This window comes from Fistularia commersonii, chromosome 17 (assembly GCF_037954325.1).
Source record: "Fistularia commersonii isolate RoL2024-O1a breed Wild chromosome 17, RoL_Fcom_v1.0, whole genome shotgun sequence".
Taxonomy (NCBI): Eukaryota; Metazoa; Chordata; class Actinopteri; order Syngnathiformes; family Fistulariidae; genus Fistularia; species Fistularia commersonii.
The window spans coordinates 17,677,528-17,699,554 of NC_141300.1; the positions used below are offsets into that span (position 1 = coordinate 17,677,528).

At 48.5% G+C, this 22,027-nt stretch overlaps 1 protein-coding gene and 1 long non-coding RNA gene across 3 annotated transcripts in view; one reads left to right on the top strand and one right to left on the bottom strand.

Annotated features, from left to right (window-relative positions):
* otud7a (OTU deubiquitinase 7A) overlaps nt 1-22,027 on the top strand; it is a 41,457-nt gene that overhangs the window by 7,964 nt on the left and 11,466 nt on the right. For both annotated transcript variants that reach the window (XM_086163162.1, XM_086163163.1), the window contains exons 2-8: nt 9,692-9,807; nt 13,585-13,738; nt 18,539-18,724; nt 18,803-19,021; nt 19,815-19,916; nt 21,313-21,440; nt 21,824-21,936. In XM_086163162.1, the coding sequence (XP_086019288.1) occupies nt 13,654-13,738; nt 18,539-18,724; nt 18,803-19,021; nt 19,815-19,916; nt 21,313-21,440; nt 21,824-21,936 (833 nt within the window). In that variant the 5' untranslated portion in view covers nt 9,692-9,807; nt 13,585-13,653. The remainder of the gene's footprint in view (nt 1-9,691; nt 9,808-13,584; nt 13,739-18,538; nt 18,725-18,802; nt 19,022-19,814; nt 19,917-21,312; nt 21,441-21,823; nt 21,937-22,027) is intronic.
* LOC147225415 (uncharacterized) lies at nt 12,282-14,515 on the bottom strand. The gene is made up of 3 exons (XR_015107364.1): nt 14,072-14,515; nt 13,338-13,731; nt 12,282-12,577 (listed from the first exon to the last, which is right to left on the bottom strand). It is a non-coding gene; the product is annotated as an uncharacterized LOC147225415 (long non-coding RNA).

The window sequence follows — 22,027 nt, forward strand, 5'->3', positions numbered from 1 at the left end:
CAAACACAAAATAATTGGGTTTCCGCCTTTCCTTCAGCGTTTGTTTTAAAAATGCTTTTTGTTTTTCTTGATTTTGTCACGACGATTCTGGCAACAAAATCAAAAAGGCGCTTAAAAAATTGCGAATCAAAACCGCGTATCTCAAAGATCCTGCTCGGGTGCAGCACGGCGATGCAGCGGTTAGCACTTCCACCTCAAGAGCAAGAAGATCCCCGGTTGGATCCGTGTTCTCCACGTGTCTGCAGGGCTTCTCTCCCGGTTCCTCCCGCAGTCCAAAAACACACCGAAGGCCCACGGAGACCGTGAACGGCCCAGACGTACGACTGGTCGAACATCTATTTATGACATGTGATGGCCCGGCCAGCTGTTCAGTCAATCCTGACTGCAGGATAAACACCACGGATATGAAGAAAGGAATGCTAAGACCCTTATATGAGTCTATTATAATTATAGTGAATCAATTTACTGCTTATTCGATTTGTTTTTTTCGCCGGATCCCTCATCGCCTAGAATAGAAAGAACATAAATAGATCATTTTTAATTTCTTCATTTTTTCCTGAAATGTTCTTCCCAACTGTGTGTTAGTGTGCTTTTAAACCGTTTTACAAACTAATCCACAAACCAAAGAGGTGTCCGTCTCTGTTGTCGGGTGGAGGGAGTTTCTCCTTTGTCTTTTCATCAAGAGGTTGACACTTTGCCGTGCGCGAGCTCGCGTACGAGCGCCGCATGATCGGTGACGCCGCCGCGTGTTCGCCGCCGTCCGTGTTCTTTGGCAGCGCTTTGCGGAATCTCTGGCTGTGCTGACTTCGAGTCGGTAAACACACCCGGCGTGGAATACGCAATAAAGCACGCCGACAATTTTTTCTTTTTTTCTTCTTTCTGCACGTAAACAGATGCGCAAAACGTGCACGTTTGTATAGGCGCGTGCACATGCTCCCGGGGGGATCGGAGGGCGATTATCGTCAGTTGCGTAACAGTTTGGGTCTGTCGGCTCTTGGCCCCGCGAACCGCAGCCCGCCGGTGATGAAGCGACAGTTGGCTCCGCCGCCGTCGGTCGGAGCCAAAACCCAAGAGTTCATTTCCCCGTCCGCCTCCACCGATCCATATCGGCATATCCAAGACTCCCGTTGATCCGGCCTGGAGGGCTGGTGTTTCAGAGGTGCCGCTGACTCCTCTCTCTGGCAGGAAGGATCACCAGGGATCCGGGTCGGTGTGCGGATCTCCACCGAACCCCGTGACACGTCTGACCACCCCTGTCGTGGGCGTGTTTACGGGACGAACAAAAAGTACACCGTGTCCTTTGAGACGGCCAAAGTGCTCTCGATGGCAAACCCGAATTTTCCCCGGTCAGAAAACAAACGGCGTCCACCGAGCGACGCCGAATCACGGGATTCTCTCGTATCGTGAGAGTTTCCAGCCTCAGAGTGTCGGCGGTGTCCTCGTCTCCGGGGGAAGGAGCGACCCGAGCACTTTGACCATCGTTCCCGTCCGGTTTCGGGTAGAAGTTTTCATGTTCTGAGCGGAGCGGATACAGACGGACTAGCGAGGCCGACGTCCGTCCCGGTCGAAAAAGTAAATACGCAAAGAAAAAATTCCACCTGCTCTTTGGCAAAAATTACATGCTTAGGATTTTGAGCGACGCAGTGAAAGGTGACTCTGAATTTTCCGAAATCGGGTCCGTCGTGACGATGTTAACGAAGGAACAACATCAGATGGGTGTTTGCTAAACACCGGAGACGTCGGCAGTTTAATCAGCATCATCTCCCCGGCGGAGGCGGTCCAGATGATGAATTCTGATATTGGATTTAACCAGACGGTTAAGTCGGTGTGGCCGTTTCCCCTCCCGGTGACAGGATGAAGATGCTGTATTGTTACATCATGCAGTCGCCCGGTCTGTCCATCAGCCCATCTATTATTCTGTCACCCGGTACAAAATACAGAATGAAGTCTTTTGATTTTATTCCTTTGTTACACTTTAATGGGCTCCACGCTGGGACCGTTCTATTTTCCACTTTTCCAGGCATATTTGAATGCGTGGGAATGGCGGCGGTGCTGCAGTGCGCAGTCGTGTCCCCCAACACCGCCATTCATTTATTGACCTGCCAATCACAGGCCACCTTTGGAAACATCCAAGCAGTCCCTCTCGCACACACACCTGCTGGCAACTTACCGTCCTCCATCAACCCCGTTGACCGCTTGGGACTTTGGGAGGAAGCCGGAGAACCCGGAGATAATTCCGGATAAATTGTGTCCGTACTACCATCGCTATCGAGCGCACCTGAATAGAAGAAGCCACGCAAAGTAAATATATGTGTACATATGTAGGCCGCACTTGTCTGGTTGTATCATGAGATGTTTACACAGAGAGATGTTGCACAGAAACATTTTTTAGCTGTTAGCCGATCGCTAACTTGGTCTTCCTCCTCCGGCCTGAAACCACGAAAGTCGTCTTCTGCCGCCACCTCACCGCATCCCTAACTCAGCTGTTTGGGTTTAGCCTTGTTGGTCTCGGTCCATTCGCACACTGCTTATTTCTGTTTATGGTTGTCACTGCTATTGTCACTCTGTTTATGTTCCTAGCCTTGTTGTTGTCGTTTTGATTGTTCTATTCTCACTCTTGCTGGTTTTTTATTCCATTCTGTTGTTTATTCTTATCCTTAATGAGGTTGTTGTTGTCGTTCTCTCTGCTGTCTATTTAGTTGTGGATATCTTATGCTATCTTTTCATTGTCTCTCTATTTATATTCATATTCATATTTATTGAAACTGTAACTGTTACACTGCTGTGACAAAGGAATTTCCCAAATGGGGATCAATAAGTTTATCTTATCTTGATTTCATCGGTCGGATGTGACGAGGCTAAATGTTTTAGCTGCATGAAGCTCATTAGCCCCAAAAAATCCATGAATTACCCACATCGTTGTTTAAGCCGCAGCGTTGAGTGTGTGGGGAAAAAGTAGCGTCTAGCGTCTGGAAATGACCATAAATATATAAACAGTAAACCCTTGTTTTTCACGGGGGTTATGTTCCAAAAAGAACCCGTGATAGGCGTAGAAACCTTTATTTTATTTTTTTTTACAATTATTATACAATTAAATACTCTATTATACATTGAAAAGAAAGAACAAACCATCTTACAGGCTCAATCATTTGTTTCACAAATAAAAGTACTGTACTTCAGAAACGTTCTTTTCAACAAACTTCTGTACTGTACTGTCGAATAATAATTTTAATCATCGATGTGAACAGGAGGCTTCAAATTGTGGAAATTAGCTCCGCCCACCGCCACCTTATTGCTGCTGCCAAACTTATCGCCGCTGTCGTCCTTATGTTTTTTCTTCCTTCTTTACGGAACGAACGGAAGATTCATTCATTCCGTAACGCCGACCTCCAGCCGCATAGCTTTTACCTTCCCTTAGCATGTCCAGAAGTTTAACTCTATCTGCCATAGATAGCATCTTCCGCTGCCTTTTGGGCCCTGCAAGGCCCTTTTGTCGCTCCAGAGCGTTTTGTCAACATTATGGGTTTTAGAGAAACTGGAAATTGCGAGAGAATTTGCACGTACGTGATGTGAATTTGTCAAGCTGTTTTACGTACGTGTACATATTAAACTGCAACGTTATTGACGCACAGGTAGAGAAGAAGCGGAGTGACTTTTTAGCCGATCAGAATGCAGAACACAATGCACCATGCAAATCCGTGAAGTAGCGAAACCGTGAAAAGTAAACCGCGTTATAGCGAGGGATCACTGTGTATATATATCAACATACAACCACTAATTCCTTCATTCAGGCATCTGGACGATACGGGTCTCCTGTGCATGTTGTTGGTGTCTGGAAGGAAGCTGGAGCTCCCAGAGGAAACCCTTGCAGACATGAGGAGAACATGGACGCATCACATAGAAAGACTCTCCGTCAGAAATGAACCCGGGATCTTCTCGCTGTGCTGCGAGCCGCCATATACATCATATATTGTTTGGTATTATTTAACTGATATTTGAGGCCTGTTATGTTTTAGATCTTATGTGGTTTGTTTAATCTAATTAAGCACGGTAAAGGTTTTGAATCAGGTTCATATCTGGGTCACTAAAGGGCCTGTTTCTCACTCATTTCTGTAATCGGCGTCCGACGTACCGGGAGATTTCACGACGGAAAAGTCAGGAGATTCATCACATGGAACTCTTTATTTTTTGTGTCCCTCTTTGCCATTAACTTTATGTTCTTTTTAAATTGGATCAAATGTTGGTGTGCGTCGTCCGAACTGGAGCCAGAGAGGAATTAGACGAGAGAGCTAAGACAGACCCGTAGAATTCTGGAGTATCGTCGTATATTTCCTTGCCTCCTTCTGTGTTTTCTTGCTTCCTTGAATCCCTTTTCCATTTCGATAATCTCTGTAATTTAAAAAAAAATCTAAATAGAGCAATTATTTAAGAGCATCCTTGAAGAATCGTGTGTGTGTGTGTGTGTGTGTGTGTGTGTGTACCGGCTCTGACCTTGACGTGCATGGGCGTAATTTATTGTCCGAGTGTTTTCCAGTAATGGAGTGTACGCAGGGCAAAGAGTACAAGTCCTGCCACCTGTGCTGTATATCTGCCTTCCTGGTGTGTGAGCAGCAGCGCCTGCAGAGACCATCATCCCGCTCAGCGCCGACTTCGGACGGCGGAGGGAGCGAATCGTATGAGTCTCGGCGCCTTCGCCCTTCGACTCCAAACCGAGTCCCAAGCAAACGGCGGTGGGAGTGAAGGGTTCGTCGAGTCGCCACTGTACGTCGAGGAAGATTCAGCAGCATACGTGCCTCTGGGCCTTTTACAACTACAACTGGCCCTCCAGAAAATGCGATGGAGTTTAAACCTGGCGTTAAACCCACCTCCTACCAGGCGTTGAAGTCGATACCGCCGCCAGCTGTCTGCTCAGTTATCGGTGAACCAGCCGTGTTGTAGATCTCCTCACATTGGAACGGATATCAAACACGTGATGCTTTTGAGGAGTGGCAATTGTCTTTGCTGTCTTCGCATCTTTGCCAGAAGCTCCAAGGGTGGAGCTTTCGCGACCGAAAGCTTAAATTCGGCGTCCGTCGGCGGTCATCAGGGATCAGACGTACGGCGTCACATTTCCCGATGGTGACGAGCCGGCGAGCGAGCGCCATCGTCCTTGGCGGCTGGGGTTCGGCGCCTCCGACTTTGATTCTTCTTAACTTCAACCGCTGTGATACAAAGTTTGTTCTCCGTTGGGTGAAATCAGATTCGATCGGATCACTGAGGGTATTTTACAACTTCATATTCAAAGGGCTGGTGAGGTCGTTGCTCTCATGTGGTCCAATATGTCCGACTTCAACCGATATCTGAGGAATCAACTGAAATGCAGGACGTCCTCGAATTCCGTTCCTGCCGTGCATGTAATGCGATTTTCGCCGAAAGTCAGAAGTGGCACACAGCAGTGTTCACAAGGACCCGAAATTCCAGAATATATACTGTACATATAGGCCGCACTTGTTTTAAAAGAAAAAATAAATTGTACATAAATAAGCTGCACACGTCTGTAAGCTGCAGGTGTCCCTGTTGAAACATGACATATTAACACAACAGGATGTTACAGGAAAGATTTTGTTTGAAAACTTTTAATTAAATAAATGACTGCAACATCTGCAGTTACCGGTACATAATGCAAATGCTTTTTGTCGGAACAGATGTTAAACTTACATGCAGCTGCTCTATTTCCTTCTTGGACAGCCAGACCCATCGCTTTCAAATCAAAAGCCGAAGTTGTGCACGTCTTTATCGTCTTTATCGTGTGTGTGTGTTCACAAAAAGTGGCTTATCTGAAGAATGACGGTGAATGCGAGTGTGTTTTCCCAAACACTTTCATTCGTCCACTCTGAGGATGTTGGCGGAAGGAAGCTGCCGTAATTACCCGATAAAAATCCAGAAATTAGCCGCATCGTTGTAAAAGCCGCAGTTTTCAAAGCGTGTGAAAAGAGTAGCGGCTCAGTGGAGTAAACAAAGCCGTCTTCCTTGTTGTTTCACCGCAAGACGATGCAATCCTCTGCTCCCCGACCCGGTCCTGTGCAAAATTGGTTTTAACGCCCGCATACGCCGCACGTGGAATGATTGAACGAGACCGTCTTAATAAATGTATGGGAGGTGGTGACGTAACTCTAAAGCACTAAACGCCAGAGGTTGAGAACAGCCAAGGAGTTCTTGTACTGACCTCTACACAGCTTTCACTGGTTACCAAAACGCAGGAGGCTGCAAATATCATGCTACAGGTGAACCATCCAGGATGGAAATTTAAAATGAAATGTATTATTTGAAGTTGGCTAGGACATGTATGCTTGCTGTGAAGGACATGTATGCTTGCTGTGACACAGTGGTGCGGTGTGCTGTGGGGGAAACAGAGAAGTTCAAGGTGGAGGTGGGACTCCATCAGGGATCAGCTCTGAGACCCTTCTTGTTTGCAATGGTGATGGACAAGCTGACAGATGAGGTTAGACAGGAATCCCCATGGACCATGATGTTTGCAGATGACATTGTGAACTGTAGTGAGAGCAGACAACAGGTAGAGGAACATCTAGAGAGGTGGAGGTATGCTCTGGAAAGGAGAGGAGTGAAAGTTAGTCGCAGCAAGACAGAATATATGTGTGTGAATGAGAGGAACTCGGGTGGAACGGTGAGGCTACAGGGAGTGGAGATCAAGAAGCTGGAGGATTTCAGGTACTTGGGGTCAACAGTCCAGAGCGTAGGAGAGTGTGGAAAAGAGGTGAAGAGACGGTCCAAGCAGGTTGGAATGGGTGGAGAAAAGTGTCAGGGGTACCAAGAGATAGAAGACTTTCAGCCAGAATAAAAGGAAAGGTGTACAAGACAGTGGTGAGACCAGCGACGATGTTTGGACTAGAAACTGTTCCAATGACCAAAAGACGGCAGGCAGAACTAGAGGTGGCAGAGATGAAGATGTTGAGGTTCTCTTTGGGAGTGACCAGGATGGATAGGATCAGGAATGAGTCTATCAGAGGAACAGCACATGTTAGATGTTTTGGAGAGAAGCTCAGAGAAGCCAGACTGAGATGGTTGGGTCATGGACAGAGGAGGGATGGAGAATATATTGGTAGACGGATGCTGGAATTGGAGCTGCCAGGCAAGAGGTCTGGAGGAAGACCAGAGAGAAGATTTATGGACGTAGTGGGAGAAGATATGAAGGTAGTTGGTGTGAGAGAGGAGGATCCAGAGAATAGGGTTAGATGGAGCCGAAAGAAGCGGAAAGAAGAAGAAAAAGTATTATTTGAAGTTGGCTCATCGGTGAAGACTCTAACCTAAAAGCCAGACGATAGAAGAAATATAAAGTTTTCCCACTAATCTGTCGACACCTGGGATCGGCAACCTTTACCAGTCAGAGAGCCTATCGCAGCCGTTTCCTCACAGTGAAGAAAACAGCGGGAGCCTTTTGAAATTTAAAATGAATTAACACGGCATATCATTTTTTCCTTGCCTTTATGCTATGTATAAACAAAATATGTGTCGCATTTTTTGACATCAATGAGCAGCCGCGGAAAAGAAAAGAAATGACATTTCTGCATGCAACAAAACATTTTGAACTCCAAAAAAAGACGTGGGGTTGAAGGTGACTTTTAAGCAAAAATGCTCAGCCCAACTTAAATGATCCGTCGGCAGCAAACAAATAATGGCGTCCTCTCGCCGCGTGCTGTCATCCTGTAACTGGCGTGTGCAGCTGCGTTTTTTTTAGATGGTACAAGATCGCCATCATTTTCAAATTTAAAATTACGTTTTAAAAATCTAAAATAAAATAAGTTTTAATTCAGTACTTTTCAACAGCCACCGGAGCCGCGGGTCGCCGACCCCTTATGCCATAATTATCTTGTATTGTTTTTTTATTTTTCAATCACAACACCAACCCATCACACTTTGACAGATTCTGATGTTGTTGTTTTGATATCCACAGAAATAAGCTGCAGTTATGCGAAAGGGCGAAAAAGGCAAGTTTTTACTTTTTTTTTTTCCTATTTCTGGTTAGTTATTATCTTGACTGCAGTTACAATTTGTCGACGTGGTAATTGCACGTGGTTCCTCCCTAAATATGGACTTTAAACCCCCGTCAACACGTCGGCCTATCGACAGTGGCGGGAAGCGGTAATAATTGTTGTAGGTCGTTGTTCAAACCCGTGAAGACAGGGGTTCTTAAGTTTTTTGAGTTCCAACACCCCGGGATAAAAGCGTCTGAAAGATTTTCTCTCCGTGTGCAAACGCAGGAGTAAACATGGATGCAGAAAAAACAACACGTGCACGGGAATGTTTTCTTGCATTCATTCATTCATTCATTATGTACATTATGTATCCTGGGGTGCCGGAGCCTATCAGGGCTGTGATTGGACGTGGGCGGGTCACCCTCGGCCAATCACAGGACCACATACAGCGACGTCAACATTCACCCTCTCGTTCTCTCGTCTTGGCGATTAACCGTCTCCGTCGAACCCGCGGGACGATTTTGGACCGAGGAAAGTCTGAATTGAATGGAGGACCTTCTTGCGGGAAGCGCTAACCACCCTGTAAGAATGGTTTCTACAATTTATCATGTAATACATGTGCTGAAAACAATTTCTTGAATTAGAAGTGAGCAATTAGCATTTTTAGCAGCTTCAAAAATCTTCACATGATTTCAGCCTGATAGGTAATCGTGAGCCGTCCTTCACTTTGGGTGTAACACCGTCGCACTGAGAAGTTACGCCATTAAAAAGAGGCGACACATATATAGTATTTGAACCATTTTACTGTTACATGTGAATTATTCATAACAGTGAAGGATATTTCAGGCCCACTTAGGAGAGCTTTGACACTAGCTCCTCAGCACTTGCCAGTGTTCTGCTGAGAGGCAGGAGGCAGGCGTCGGTTGGTGTGATCCTCCAGGGAGGAGGCAAGAATATCTGCAGACTTTTTCATGTGTGTGTGTGTGTGTGTTTGTGTGTGGAGACACACACACAGGCTCTAAACAACCGCCTCCCCGCCTGCTGTGTCATGCAGGATCATCCTGAAACACAGCGACCCGAACCGTGACCTTTCACTGCCTTTAATGGCGTTAGCATGTTAAATGGGAAAAAAACAAAACTAGGCTTGGCTGCCAGCTCTGAACCTTTACATTGTTGCTGACGCTTTGCACACACACACACACACACACACAGGAGGTGCATACCACCATTTTGGCTGTGGGTGCTCGGGTTCACACTGCAGGCTGCCTGAGCCGATTCCAGAAAAGATTTTTAAAAAACCCAAACAGAAATTAAGCTGCAGTCTTTTTTTTTTTTTTTTGTCGGACGTCAGACAAGGAAACTCCCCGTTGTTTGAAATCACTTATAGATGATGGTCATCATCGCCGGGGAGAAAGAGAAGGAGGCAGGTGGTGAGAGGACTGATTAATCGTTGATTTAAACTCACTTCTCTTTGCACGGTTTGAGCAGCTGCTGGATGTGGCGCTTTCTCCGAGCCACAAGGTGGCCATGATGGTTTTCAAAAGGCGGGAAACATTAGATGTGTTCAACGGCTTCTCCCGGCGGACGATCGCGAATCCGTTGCGCGGCGTCTGCGCTGGGCCGTGGCGTCGGCCCGGTTGGTCGCGGGTCAATCCGGTGACGTTCCCCCCTCAGGAAGAGTCGCACTCTAACTTTGGGTGTGGCTGTGTGTTTCTCAGGGTTCCCTGGATCCCCCGGCTTCTTCTCTGAAACCATGGACTAGAGTCACATCTAGTCCTGACAGTCCCCCGGTCATCAGATGGCTCCTCGACAACCCTCGGCGAAAATACAGAAGGTAGGTGTGATGAGCTCCCGCGCCGCTTGTGTCGCGTTTGACGACAGAGCCGACGATTTCTACAAAATGAGAAGAGCCATGTGGTGGAAGACTCGGGTTCCGGTGGCAGATCTTCAGCCTCTTTCGCACCAAAACAGCTTTTTGCCGCTCCGAGAACCTGGTCGGGCTCAGGGACCTCCTGCTCCAAGGCACGGTCTGTTTACGCCAGTGTTTCCCAACCTTTTTTGAGCCACGGCACATATTTTACATTAGAAAAATCACACGGCACACCAACAAATAAATATGTCAAAAACAGTTTTTAACGAGTCAGAATGAAACCGTGGTCTCAATTTACTTCCTGTGAAATCTAATATATCTAATATCTGTACATTCGTCAAGTTGCAATGCAAATTTCCCACTGATGTGCAACTTTTCCAGAACACTTATTTCAATGTCAGAAGACATGTCATCAATATGTATGAAAATGGTATTATTTGAGAGAACTGGCTATTTCTTTATCAACGCCAGAGCTGAGCTGTTCTTCTCCAATGATTTTGCCGGCAGGTAGTATTAATGTTTTGCTACGGTGCGTGTCTGTTTGGATTCAGAGACGAGTTCAGCAACTTTCTCACTCGTCCTGGTAGTTTTCAGCAACGCTGCCTGTTTGTTTACGCAGGTACAAGTATCGTAATTTTCGGATGATAAGCTGTGACTTTTTTCACGTGAACAACGATGCGCCTAATATATGGACTTTGGGTGGGGGACGCTAACAAGCTTCACGCCGCTAAAACCTTTATCCTCGTCAAACCGGACCGATGAAATGACCGGGAAATTCTTAGTCCGTTCAACTCCGACACCGAAGAAGACGACTTTGACGGTTTTAGCTCGCAGGAGGAAGACCGAGATAGCGATCGGCTAGCAGGTGCGGCTTATATGGAGGTGCGCTCAATAGTCCAGAAAATACTGTACTTTTTATTTTAAAAATGTATCACACAAAGCGTCACTAATCACTCTGACACACAGATGCGCAGGTTAATTCACCACCCATTGCCATGGAATGGACACGCTGCCCACACAGACATAGGAATACGCATTATTTGCGTTGGATAAATAATTTTCGGACCAATCAGGTGAAAGTGGGCATTTTTCCACAGCACAGCTGATGATCTCTCACGGCACACTAATGGTTGGGAAACACTGGTTTACAGTTCCATCTTGCGTATTGCAGAGCGCCGGTCAAAAACTATAGCAGTCGGCTGTTTTCTTGCCACAGTCCTGGACAGAACCAGCTGCAAAGAAGTCCAAGCGAGCTGCAGGGAGGGTTCAGGGCTCACAGAGGAACCTCAACATTTTGTTTAAAAAATAAGTGCAGAGCTGGCTGGCGGAGGGAAGGTTCACATGGCGTTGTTCTCCTTTTCTTCTTCTTTGGCAGTTTCTTTTTGAGTGTGGTGCTTCAGTGATGCACAGTGTCCACACACACACACACACACACACACACACACACACACACACACCATATGCATTAATCCGTTACTGTCATTTCAAGAGAGGAACGTGATGCCAGATAGACATTTGAGAATAATAACCCCAGCCTGCAAAGATGTTTGCGGTTTCGATAATCATCACATTTCCTGTAACTCAATTCTAATGTAATGCATTTTGTACCGTTTAAGAGTCTGACATAGTTTGATCGACAAATGTGGAACTTCTCAGTGTGACTAACAGGTGAGTGGGCTGAGCCGGGAAACATTTGACTAACATTATGTTAAAAAAGAAACCAAAAAAAAACCAGAACAACCTACAATCCATCGGAGAAGGAAAGCAGAGACGCTGCCGGAATACATCAGGCCGTTCTTGACCTCTGAGGACGTCCTAAGACGTGTTTCCCGTTTGCACGTGCTCACACACTCACACAGTGTGCTCACACACTCACACAGTGTGCTCACACACTCCGGCTGTAATAAGGCTCCCGCTACACAATGCAAATGGCCGGCGGTAACTAGGTCAGCAAAAGTACTTTGCGTTTAAAGTGCAGCTTTAACTCATTAATAATGCACAGGATAAAGACTGAATTTGCTGTGTCTTGAACAAAGGTTTTGTTTTTAATTTTTTTATTCAATGCCAGCAAACAGGCTGTGCCCCCCCCCACACACACACCTTCTGGGTCATTTTTATAAAAACAAAAAAAAAAAATTCAAGTGAATTCAAGTGACAGTTCCACCGGCTGACAGGACATTTCAGCTCTTCGCCGTAAAAGAAAAGGAAGAGGAAACCACGTCTGTTTTTCCTCACCTCTGTTTCCAAAAATGTTCTGTCAGTTTGACTCTGTCACATTTGTCGCCGTCGGGTTCTGCGGACGCCGACGTCTCTCGGGTTCGGCGCAGCCTCCGAGCCTCCGAGCCTCCGAGCCTCGGCGGCCCGGCGTCTGAGCCGCAGAACCTGTGGGTGTTTATTTTCGGGCTGCCATTGTTCTGAGCCGCGTTCCTCCGCCACCCACGCGGCTTCCAGAGGAATGGAAAAGCGTGGAAGCCACTCATTGACTGCGTGGGCCGAGCGGGGCGAGGTGAAGGGTCGCGAACCGGCCCGCGTCTCAAGATGAGCGTTGTTTGTGGCACCGCCGGGACAATGGTGGCGTGTCACCGCCGCGCGGCCGCCACGCAAACATGCGTGTTCGCCAAGGGCGCGGATACGACGACCGTTTCCAGGCGCCCGTCCACACACGAGGTCTGGGAAAGGTGACGGTCCTGCCGAGCTCCTGGTCCGATCCACGCTGGTAGGAAGAACGTTCTCGCTGTTGATGTAACATGGATATGATGCGGCAGCTGTTTGCAAACGTAGGTTATCGTAGGTGAAGGATCCCGAGACTTTCCCATGGATACAAGCACGGGCAGAATGGGAGCCGGGATTGAAAAAGAGCCGGGTTTAGACACCAGCGACTGATTAATATACTATAATGCACTATAATATTCTGTAATATAATAATACCTTGAGTTTTACTGGTAGCACGGCTGCGCTCGTACCTCAATTGCTTGTTTATCACATTCAAATTTCATTTCCCATTGAAATGAATTGAAAGGGCGTTAGTCCATTCCAGACCCCCGGTTTTGTCACATGTTTTTAATCAGAATCATAAATAACAAATAATAATAATAATAATAATAATGATGATAATAATACATGGGATTTTTATAGCGCTTTTCATGACACTCAAAGACGCTTCACAAGTAAAAAACGGAGGAAACAGAACATACACAGAATTATTGGGAAGAAGTCCATGATTGCAGAAAAAAAATAATGCAGAAAATATGATAGTACATAGTTGAAGAGAATGTGCAGAAATGAACCGAGTGATGCTCTTACTTCAAATTCAATTTCCCCATTGAAATGAACTGAAATGCGACAAATTCGTTTTTGTCATGTTTGAAACAAGAAAATGTACTTTATAAATAGCCAAAAAAATATGTAAAAATAATAACAATATGAGAGAACATCAAAATAAAATAATGAAAGCGAATGTAAAGAAATGAACGTGTTTTATGAAGTATATTTACCTTGAGGGTTGGACAGTGAAGGCTCAGCAGGCAGGGGGCGTTTTTGTTTCGGCGCTTTGTTTTTTAACTTAACTTGCCGACGTCTCCGCTGACGTCTCCCACCTCCTCACGGCGCCGCCCTCGCTCACGGTATCTCACCGGCGACAGCTTCTCCATCGGCGGCCCGACGAGGACGGCGACGCAGGATTCTGATGGAACGGCGGTGTCTTTTCTCATCCTTTCTTGGTTGTTTGTCTCCTCCCACCAGATGAGAACGTGAAGGCTGGCGTCCACCAAGGCCTCCGCTGCACCCTGGGCAGCGCTCACACATGATCACATGACTCTGGACATGGACGCGGTCCTGTCAGACTTCGTTCGGTCCACGGGGGCAGAACCTGGTCTGGCCAGAGACCTGCTGGAAGGTGAGACACACGATTTAGAGTGGAAACTGAGGCGTGGAGCAGAAGTAATAATGCAGAAGTAATAAATATCGCGTCCTTCATTACATTACATTACATTGCATTTGGCAGACGCTTTTATCCAAAGCGACTTACAATAGAGGACATAGGGACTGCAAATACACTTGCAAATACACGATGCACAGGAAATATACAGAACAGTAAGCTGGGGTAAGTGAGTTTTTTTTGTTTGTTTTTTTGGACAAAGACACACAAACACTGCATAGCCTAACTTGCTGCCTAACCTGATCTGGGGCATCAGCGCAGTAAAAAGTCCTGAAAGAGAACAGTTTTTACCTGTTTCTTGAAGGTTGAGAGCGATGATGCCAGTCTTGTTGCTTCTGGCAGTTTGTTCCACCACTGAGGTAGTAGAACTGAGAACAGTTTTGCCTGAGATCGCTCAGAGCGAGCAGAAGGTGCTGCCAGTAGGTTAGTATTAGAAGCCTATGAGCGGTGTCTACTCGGCTAAGCTATTTTTAAAGGTAACTCCTTAAAACAACGTTTCCGGGTGGTCGTGATACGTAGCGTGACACGTGACGCTTGCTTCTGAATCGCCGCCTCCTCAGCGCGCTCAGGTTGTTTTGGGATGCGGCAGGCGGGCCGGGAAAGGGGAATCGGGGGGAAGAGGAAAAGAATGGAAAACAAAGGCTGGAAGGGGAAGGCGGTTGCGGCGGGCGGCGCGGCACCAGCTGATTTAGAGGCCAGTGTGACAGCTTTACGAGCGCCCTCCCCGGGGGGAGCTTTGTGTCCATTCATTGGAACTCATTGAGGAGGACGCCGAGCGCCGCCGGCGCTTGTTTAGCCCACATATGTACGGGACCGCTTTGGGGAGAAGCGGAGATCCGCCCGCTGCGTTTCACACCTGGGTCGTTTGGCGTCCGCTCAGACGCTCTGCTGAAGGCGGCTTGCTTCCATTTGGCGGCGCAGGTCCAGCGGGGTGAAGGCGCCGCTGATCAGACTTCCACCAGGGGGACGAGATCCCCGTGGAGTGCTTGCAGCGGGTGTGTGTCCTAGAATAATTTCGGTAAAAGAACCAAAGGGTCGCGCCGCCTCCGTCTGGCCTTCCCTCCCTCCTTCCCTCCCCGTCAATCATATTTCAGGCTCCGCTTTCGGTTCGGGGCCGCCGGGGGTGATGGGGGTCGGAGAGAATCGGCGTGACACTAACAGACGCCAGACAAGACCGTGCACTCCGAGGCGGCCGGCCGGCCTGTTCTCCTTCCAGACGCTCCCATCATGGCCGCCCCTTAGCGCCCGCACAAACAGGAAGCGCGGGCAAACGTGGTCGTGACGTGTTACCTCTGCACCGCGGGGGGTTTTGGCCGTCACCCGGGATCCAGCCAGATCCAGGACATTGTCTTCTCCGAAACGGTTTATCCCTCCCGTTTTCCCAGCTCACTGCCGAACGTCCTTTGGTGCGTTTCATGGTTTCATCCGTGCAGGTTTTTGTAATTCTAAATTTAAAGGCACGAACCATCACGTCTACTTTGTCGCTAATGCGGTCGGACTGATCCTCCTCTGCCGAGACAGGAAGAACACGATAGTTGAAAAATTCAACAACACCGTTACGCAAGAAGGTTGGTGTAAAAGATGGGGTCTGTGTTTTTGGGACCCCGCCCGGCAAGAGTCGGCAACAAATGAGCTTAAAGATCATATAACACGGGTACTCTGTGTATTTTCCGCCGTGTCTGATGCGCCGCAGGTATTTCGACGTTACTCGGCGCGGCGCCAGTTTGTCGCGCGCGTCGACGGATTATCTCGTGGCATCTGGTTACAACATCTGGAGTTTCACGGGGCTTCTTGAAAGCCAGATCCGAATAAATGCGTAAAAACCGCAGGCAAATATGAGTTTTAAGTGAAGTGTCCCTTTAATCAGATCAGCCCCGGATATTAAGTGCATCCTCGCTCTGCGCGGGGAAAAAACAAACCCTGGTGTGCCTGAAAGTAGAACAGGAAGCTCCCGTTTTGCTAATGGATGTAGAAACTGTGCTCCGTGTTCATCCTGTACATTCATTTATCAGCGTTCCCGTTGCTGACAGCGGCCATTACAGATGAAGGTGGGAGCTGAAAAATGCCGTCCGTCGTGAGCGTTTAAGGGCGATGCATCACTCGCCGGGCGCCGGCGCCGAGGAGATGCGGGCCGGATAATTGGTTTTGCATCGACGGGCGTGAGAGACGGCGATTAGCACCTGCGAGTTTCATGTTCAGTTAGCGGGGATTTGTCAATTTCGGGGGAGTCGGCGAGGAAAGAGAAGTTCCCCGGCCGGTCCGTCAGCCCACCTCGTTCGGTAAATGTAAGGTGGATCTTCTGACCTCCTTTTCAATACGTCGCTCCAGTTAGAGACAGGAAGATCTTTTTTCCCTGCCTTGATCTGTTCTCGACAGGTAAGAAACCGAATGTCGGTCGCCACCGAGGTTTCGCGACCCGTGAGTCCGATCCCGGCTCCGATCCAGGCTCCGATCCAGGCTCCGATCCAGGCCGGACGGGTCTTTGTCAGCCTTCCAAACGCTCCGTCTTAAAGCGAGCTGAGAAAAAAAGGGAGCAAATCACAACGGCGTTTATCCAAAGTCATGCAGTGTTTTCGGCACCGTCCGTCCCGCGCTCGGCGGCCAGGCGGGAGCCTATCGCGGCAGGTTCACCCTGGACCCTCACAGAGACCCAGAACCATCGGTCGCCATTTCAAGACATACAAGCATCCATTCATTCATTCCAACACCATGTAGAGACAAAAACAATTCACTGATTCATTCATTCATGTCATACAGAGACAAACCAATTCAGTCTCTCCTTCAGGTCGTATACAGCAGCAGCGGCTCACGATCTTTTTTGTACCAGGTTCAAATGATAAAAACTTTTTTCGATTCACAGTATTTAATCATTTTATTATTTAATAATTTGATGTTTTTATATTATTCTATCATTTCGTAATTTTAGAATTAATATCAAAAAATGCATATCCGGCGCAGAGCTTGTGTATCACCTGTTGCGATGAACCCTTAAAGTAGGTAGGAATCTTGATATTTTCTTTTAAATGCAGCTTTCTTTTTGCCGTCAGTCAGCGACGTTTCTGCCGTCTCGCCGTTTGCTCGCTTCTCCCGAAAAAGCTCTCCGCCGACTTTGCTAGCTTGATGTGCTAGCGGATGTGTGAAATGGCATGTCAGAGTTCAGCGCGGGAGGAAGGCGAAGGCGGAAACGATCCTTTTTCAAAATAACATCCGGAAGGTCGAATGAAAAAACTAATTTGTACTTTTCGGCCCCGTGATAAATGGCCGGTGGGTTGAAAACCCCTGATCTACAGACACACAGTTCAGGCAAACTCTCTCATCGGCTCATCATCTCAAACATACGACAGTTCACTCGTTCACGCCCCATAAAGTGACTTCCAGTCGTTCACATGTCATACATCTGTTTTATCTCAGAACAAGATGAACATAAGGTAATTTATAGTTTAGAAGAGGCGCCTTTTGTAGCCGCCGGTCCCGAGGTGGCAACATAAATACCTCCTGCAGGTGTTTAGCTTAAAGATGGCGCACGGTAAACTTTTTTGTTAAGCATCCAAAGCGGAAAACGTCACGCGAAAGGAAATGACGTTTGCTTCGGAGACGTCTTGGTGCGCAAACCTTGGATAGAGCGACGGACAGCCGTTCCCCCGCTCACTCACATGTGGGTCACGCCGGGTCTCCAGTGGACCTCCTGCATGGTTTTGGACCGGAAGGAACCCGAGGGAAAACCTATAAACTCAGAAAGGCACCCGTCCAGAATCCAACCAGGGACCTTCGCTAACCGCTGCGCCACCGGGCTACCGCGTATACATTCTTTTTTTTTTTTTTAAGAAAAAACGTCTCTGTCGGTTTTCCGACGCCGTCAAAGAACACGTTCTTATCATGAAAAGAAATGTGATCAAACTACAACGTGAGTTTCGCGGGAGGTTTTCCTGCCAGGGGAGGATTCACGCAGATAAAATGAGAGCGAGGCTCCGACCTGGAAGGGATTTCTGTTTAGAGCCACGGCAGCCAGGGGACACATCCGCGTCTGTGTGCTCATGCCGTCGGAGTGTGTTTACCACTGTGTGTGTGTGTGTGTGTGTGTGTGTGTGTGTGTGTGTGTGTGTGTGTGTGTACGTGCCTGCGCCGGGTTCCTCCTGCGCATGCTGTCACTCTGCTCGGGGATCCGTCTCCCGTCGCCATCTTAATTTTTCTGGCACGACCCGACCGCAACCTCAAGTTATTCTTGGGAAGTCTTTGTCAGATACGACTCTTTGGCCACGCGGTTCATGAAGATCTATAGATGTGCTGAAGTGATTGATTTGGATTTGGGGTTAAAATGAATGAACGAACCCACGTGACGGATGTGGAAGCTGATCTTTCGCCGCGGACGAAAACAATTCATCGGTACCATTAGTAGATTAGTTGAGTAAACTAGAATTTGTGCTGAACGGGATATTTATCTGAGATCTATTGATTCTGGACGGAGGTGATTTTTTTTTTTTAATCTTTATTACAGCTGATTGAGATTAACAATCTCTTTTTCAAGAGCGACCCGGCCAAGATGAGCGAATAAGTTTTCACGACATAAATCAGCACAGTCGTAAACACACAAAAGGTTAAGAGTACAAAACCGTGAGTCGACTCCCCGTGAATTTCCGGTGAATTTCTCCTCTCGCCCCTCCGGCGGCACGAGCGGCGTGACATCGACATGCTCAGCGGAAACCTGGAAATCCGAGTCGTGAACGAACGTGCTAATCGGCGCCGTCTTGCGTTCGGCAGGTAAAAACTGGGACCTCGGCGCCGCTCTGAGCGACTATGAGGAGCTCCGGCAGGTCCACACCGCCAACCTGCCGCAGGTCTTCAACGAGGGCCGCTACTACAAACAAGCGGAGGCCCGTGACACGCCCACCCATGTCAGCAAGATCGACAGGCCGTGTGTGCAGAAGCAGGAAGACGGCGCGCAAGGTGGGGGAGGCCGGACGCTCGCGGACGGACGTCGTCCTCCTTTGAGCCGTCCTCTCATTTATTTATGCTCCTCTCCAGAGAAGCGTCTGTCCCGCGGGATCTCCCACGCCAGCTCGGCCATCGTCTCCCTGGCTCGGCTGCAGGTGGCCAGCGAGTGCACCAGCGAGCAGTTCCCCCTGGAGATGCCCATCTACACATTCCAGCTGCCCGACCTCAGCGTGTACAGCGAGGATTTCAGGAGCTTCATCGAGAGGGACCTGATCGAGCAGTCCACCATGATGGCCCTGGAGCAGGCCGGTGAGCGCCGGCCTCCAGAAAATACCCGCAAACTCAAAGTCCGCTTGATTGTCAGTTTGCTCCGCATGTTCTGGACAGGCTCAGGAATCCATAGATAAAGTTTCACACCATTAAATAGCATGAACCGCATACACCATAACTGAGCTTACCTTAAATATCATCTTATCAAATATATATATATATATGTATATGTGTGTTTGTGTGTTCATATATATGTACATGTGTATATGTATCCATATATGTGACCACATATGTGTGTATATGTATACATATGTATATATGTACTATATATAATTTATCTTAGAATATTATTATTAAATTAACAATATTGATGTGAATATTGTTTTTTCTGCATTTTTATTTAAACTACCTTATTGTGGCAAATTGTTCCCTTCTCTGAGAAAGAAGGTTTAATGAAGTTATTGTGCAGGAGGTGGGAAAAGACGTCTAAAACACGTGTGTGAAACATCTTGGGGTTTTGCATGTGAGGCGACAGCGGCTGCTTTCAACGCCTGGAGAAATCAAGATTGGCATTTCCGAGCGGAACACCTCAAACCCCCGACTAATTCTGTCAATAACGGGGAACGATGAACACGGAGACTTAGTGTTAATGTTTAAGAAATGAAGAAGACGTCCTAATAGGCTCATTTGAGGGCTGACATTGGATATTTGAGTTGTTTTCGTTTGTTCGATATAAGCAGCTTTAAAGAGCCATTGGATGCAGGCGCCCTCACGTTGTGTGTGTGTGTGTGTGTGTGTGTGTGTGTGTGTGTGTGTGTGTGTGTGTGTGTAGGTCGTCTGAACTGGTGGTCCACCATGTGCACCAGCTGTAAGAAGCTGCTCCCTCTGGCCACCACGGGGGACGGGAACTGCCTCCTGCACGCCGCATCTTTAGGTGAGCGCTCGGCACGGCACGGCCTGTAGCGGCGGCGGCGGCGGCAGGTTACCTCTGCTGACTGATAGCGCTGCCAGTGCTGCGTCACAGCTGCCGCAAACCGAGGGGAGGGATGCCAGTCCATTATCTGGCGGAAACAAAAGCACCCTATAGGATGGAGATGTATGAACTAATAGATGCACTGAGCACGCAGCTTGCAGAGGAGACCTCGGAGCCGTCCTCTCGGAGGGGAGGTTTTGTGCTCAAGAGACGCGTTTGAAATGCCGACGGACTCGGAAATAATTCACTTCTACCTGGAAATGACGGGAGGATGGTTATTTCTTCAACTCCGCTTCATTATTTCTGTATAATTTCATTATCTATACCGCTCATCCTGCGCTCCGAGTCGCAGGCGGGGGTCATTGGACGAGAGGCAGGGTTCACCTTTGACCCGTGGATCGCGTGGACACGCAGAGACACCCCAACATTCGCCCTCTCATTCCATCCGTCCTTCATCCGTGGCCTATCCTGCACCCAGGGTGGCGGCGTCTGTCCCGGCCATCTGTGGCCGGTCACGGACAGACGGACGAACATTCACCGGCTCTTTTTCCAACGCGTGCGGGCGAGAACGTGCGAACGCCATCCAATCAGGGTCCTTCGTGCCGTAACGCCTTCGCTCTCACTCAGGAGACAAAGAACATTCATCCTCTCAGTCACGCGTCACGTCCAGACGTTCGACCGTCCGCCCTCGCAGTCGCGCATCAGAGACAGATTTACAACATTCGCCCTCACGTTCATGCAGCTCTTCACCCCTTCGTTCAAACCTCGTCCGACCATTCAACCTCTCACTGACTCTCATTCGAGAGAAGAAAACATTTACGCCTCTCGTTCAGACGTCCATCCAACCATTCACTCCCTCATTGTCTCCACGTTTGAGGACCGTGAGAGGAAATCACAACGAACCGGTGCAGACGTGGGGGATCGAACCGGGGACGCCCCGGCTGAGAGGTGGAAGCGTGACACTTCATGTCCCCGCTTTCTTGATGTTTACTATCACTGGGAAGGCGTGTGTCGGCTCGCGCCACAGCCTGCCGATGAAGGGCTTTCGATTAGCTTGAATTCTACAGAGAGAAGAATTTCCAGTTATTCTCGAGTCCTTTTTCCCCCCAGCTTCTCCAGGTTAAAAGGTTGACGGAGACACGAACCGTTAAAATCGGTCCAACGTCGTGAACCGGCATAAACGTTAATTCGTCCTCCTCGGAGCGTCTTCTGCCACGTTCCATCACCGCCGATCATTTCAAAAAGCTTTAACGGACGGTTGTGATTAAACCCGAACGATCCGGACGCGTCCCTTTTCAACGGCGTCCGTGATCGGAAGGGTTTGTAACGCCGTGGCCTCTGTCTCCGTCTCCGCCAGGGATGTGGGGCTTCCACGACCGAGACCTGATGCTGAGGAAATCCCTGTACACCATGATGAAGAGCGGCGCGGAGAGGGACGCCCTGAAGAGGCGGTGGAGGTGGCAGCAAACGCAGCAGAACAAGGAGGTTCTCCATCTTTGCTTCTCCATAAATCCGCCGGCAGCCGGCGCAGGGATCCGTACGGAAACCCGAAACCGGTCGACTTTTCCTTTTTGGATGCAAGTTTATTGATCCCGACTGACGTCTTTGACCTAGAAAGCCTCGACGGCCAAGAATCCTAAAACCGAAAACACGTCCGGATAATGTCGCCGAGGTTTAGGATAATCCGTAGAATCTTAGCGACGGGGAAAAGAACCGCAATCGCCCTCGTTTCCTCGCCGCACGTTCGTCAGATGAAAACCGGAACGATAGGTTGCAGATAAACACCCTATTAATAGGACGTGCGTGGGTGAGGACGAGCGCGCCCGCCGGAGTTTCCGTTTTCACCGGTGTGCGTCTCCAACCCCCAGTCAGGGCTGGTGTACACCGAGGAGGAGTGGGAGCGGGAGTGGAACGAGCTGCTGAAGCTGGCGTCCAGCGAGCCACGCACTCACCTCAGCAAGAACGGCAACAACGCCGGCGGGTAAGGCGGCTCCGTCGGAAAGCGAGATGCAGATTCAATGCTCGATATATTCCACCTGAGCAGAACGCAAGCCCTCCTCGCTCCACCGGCC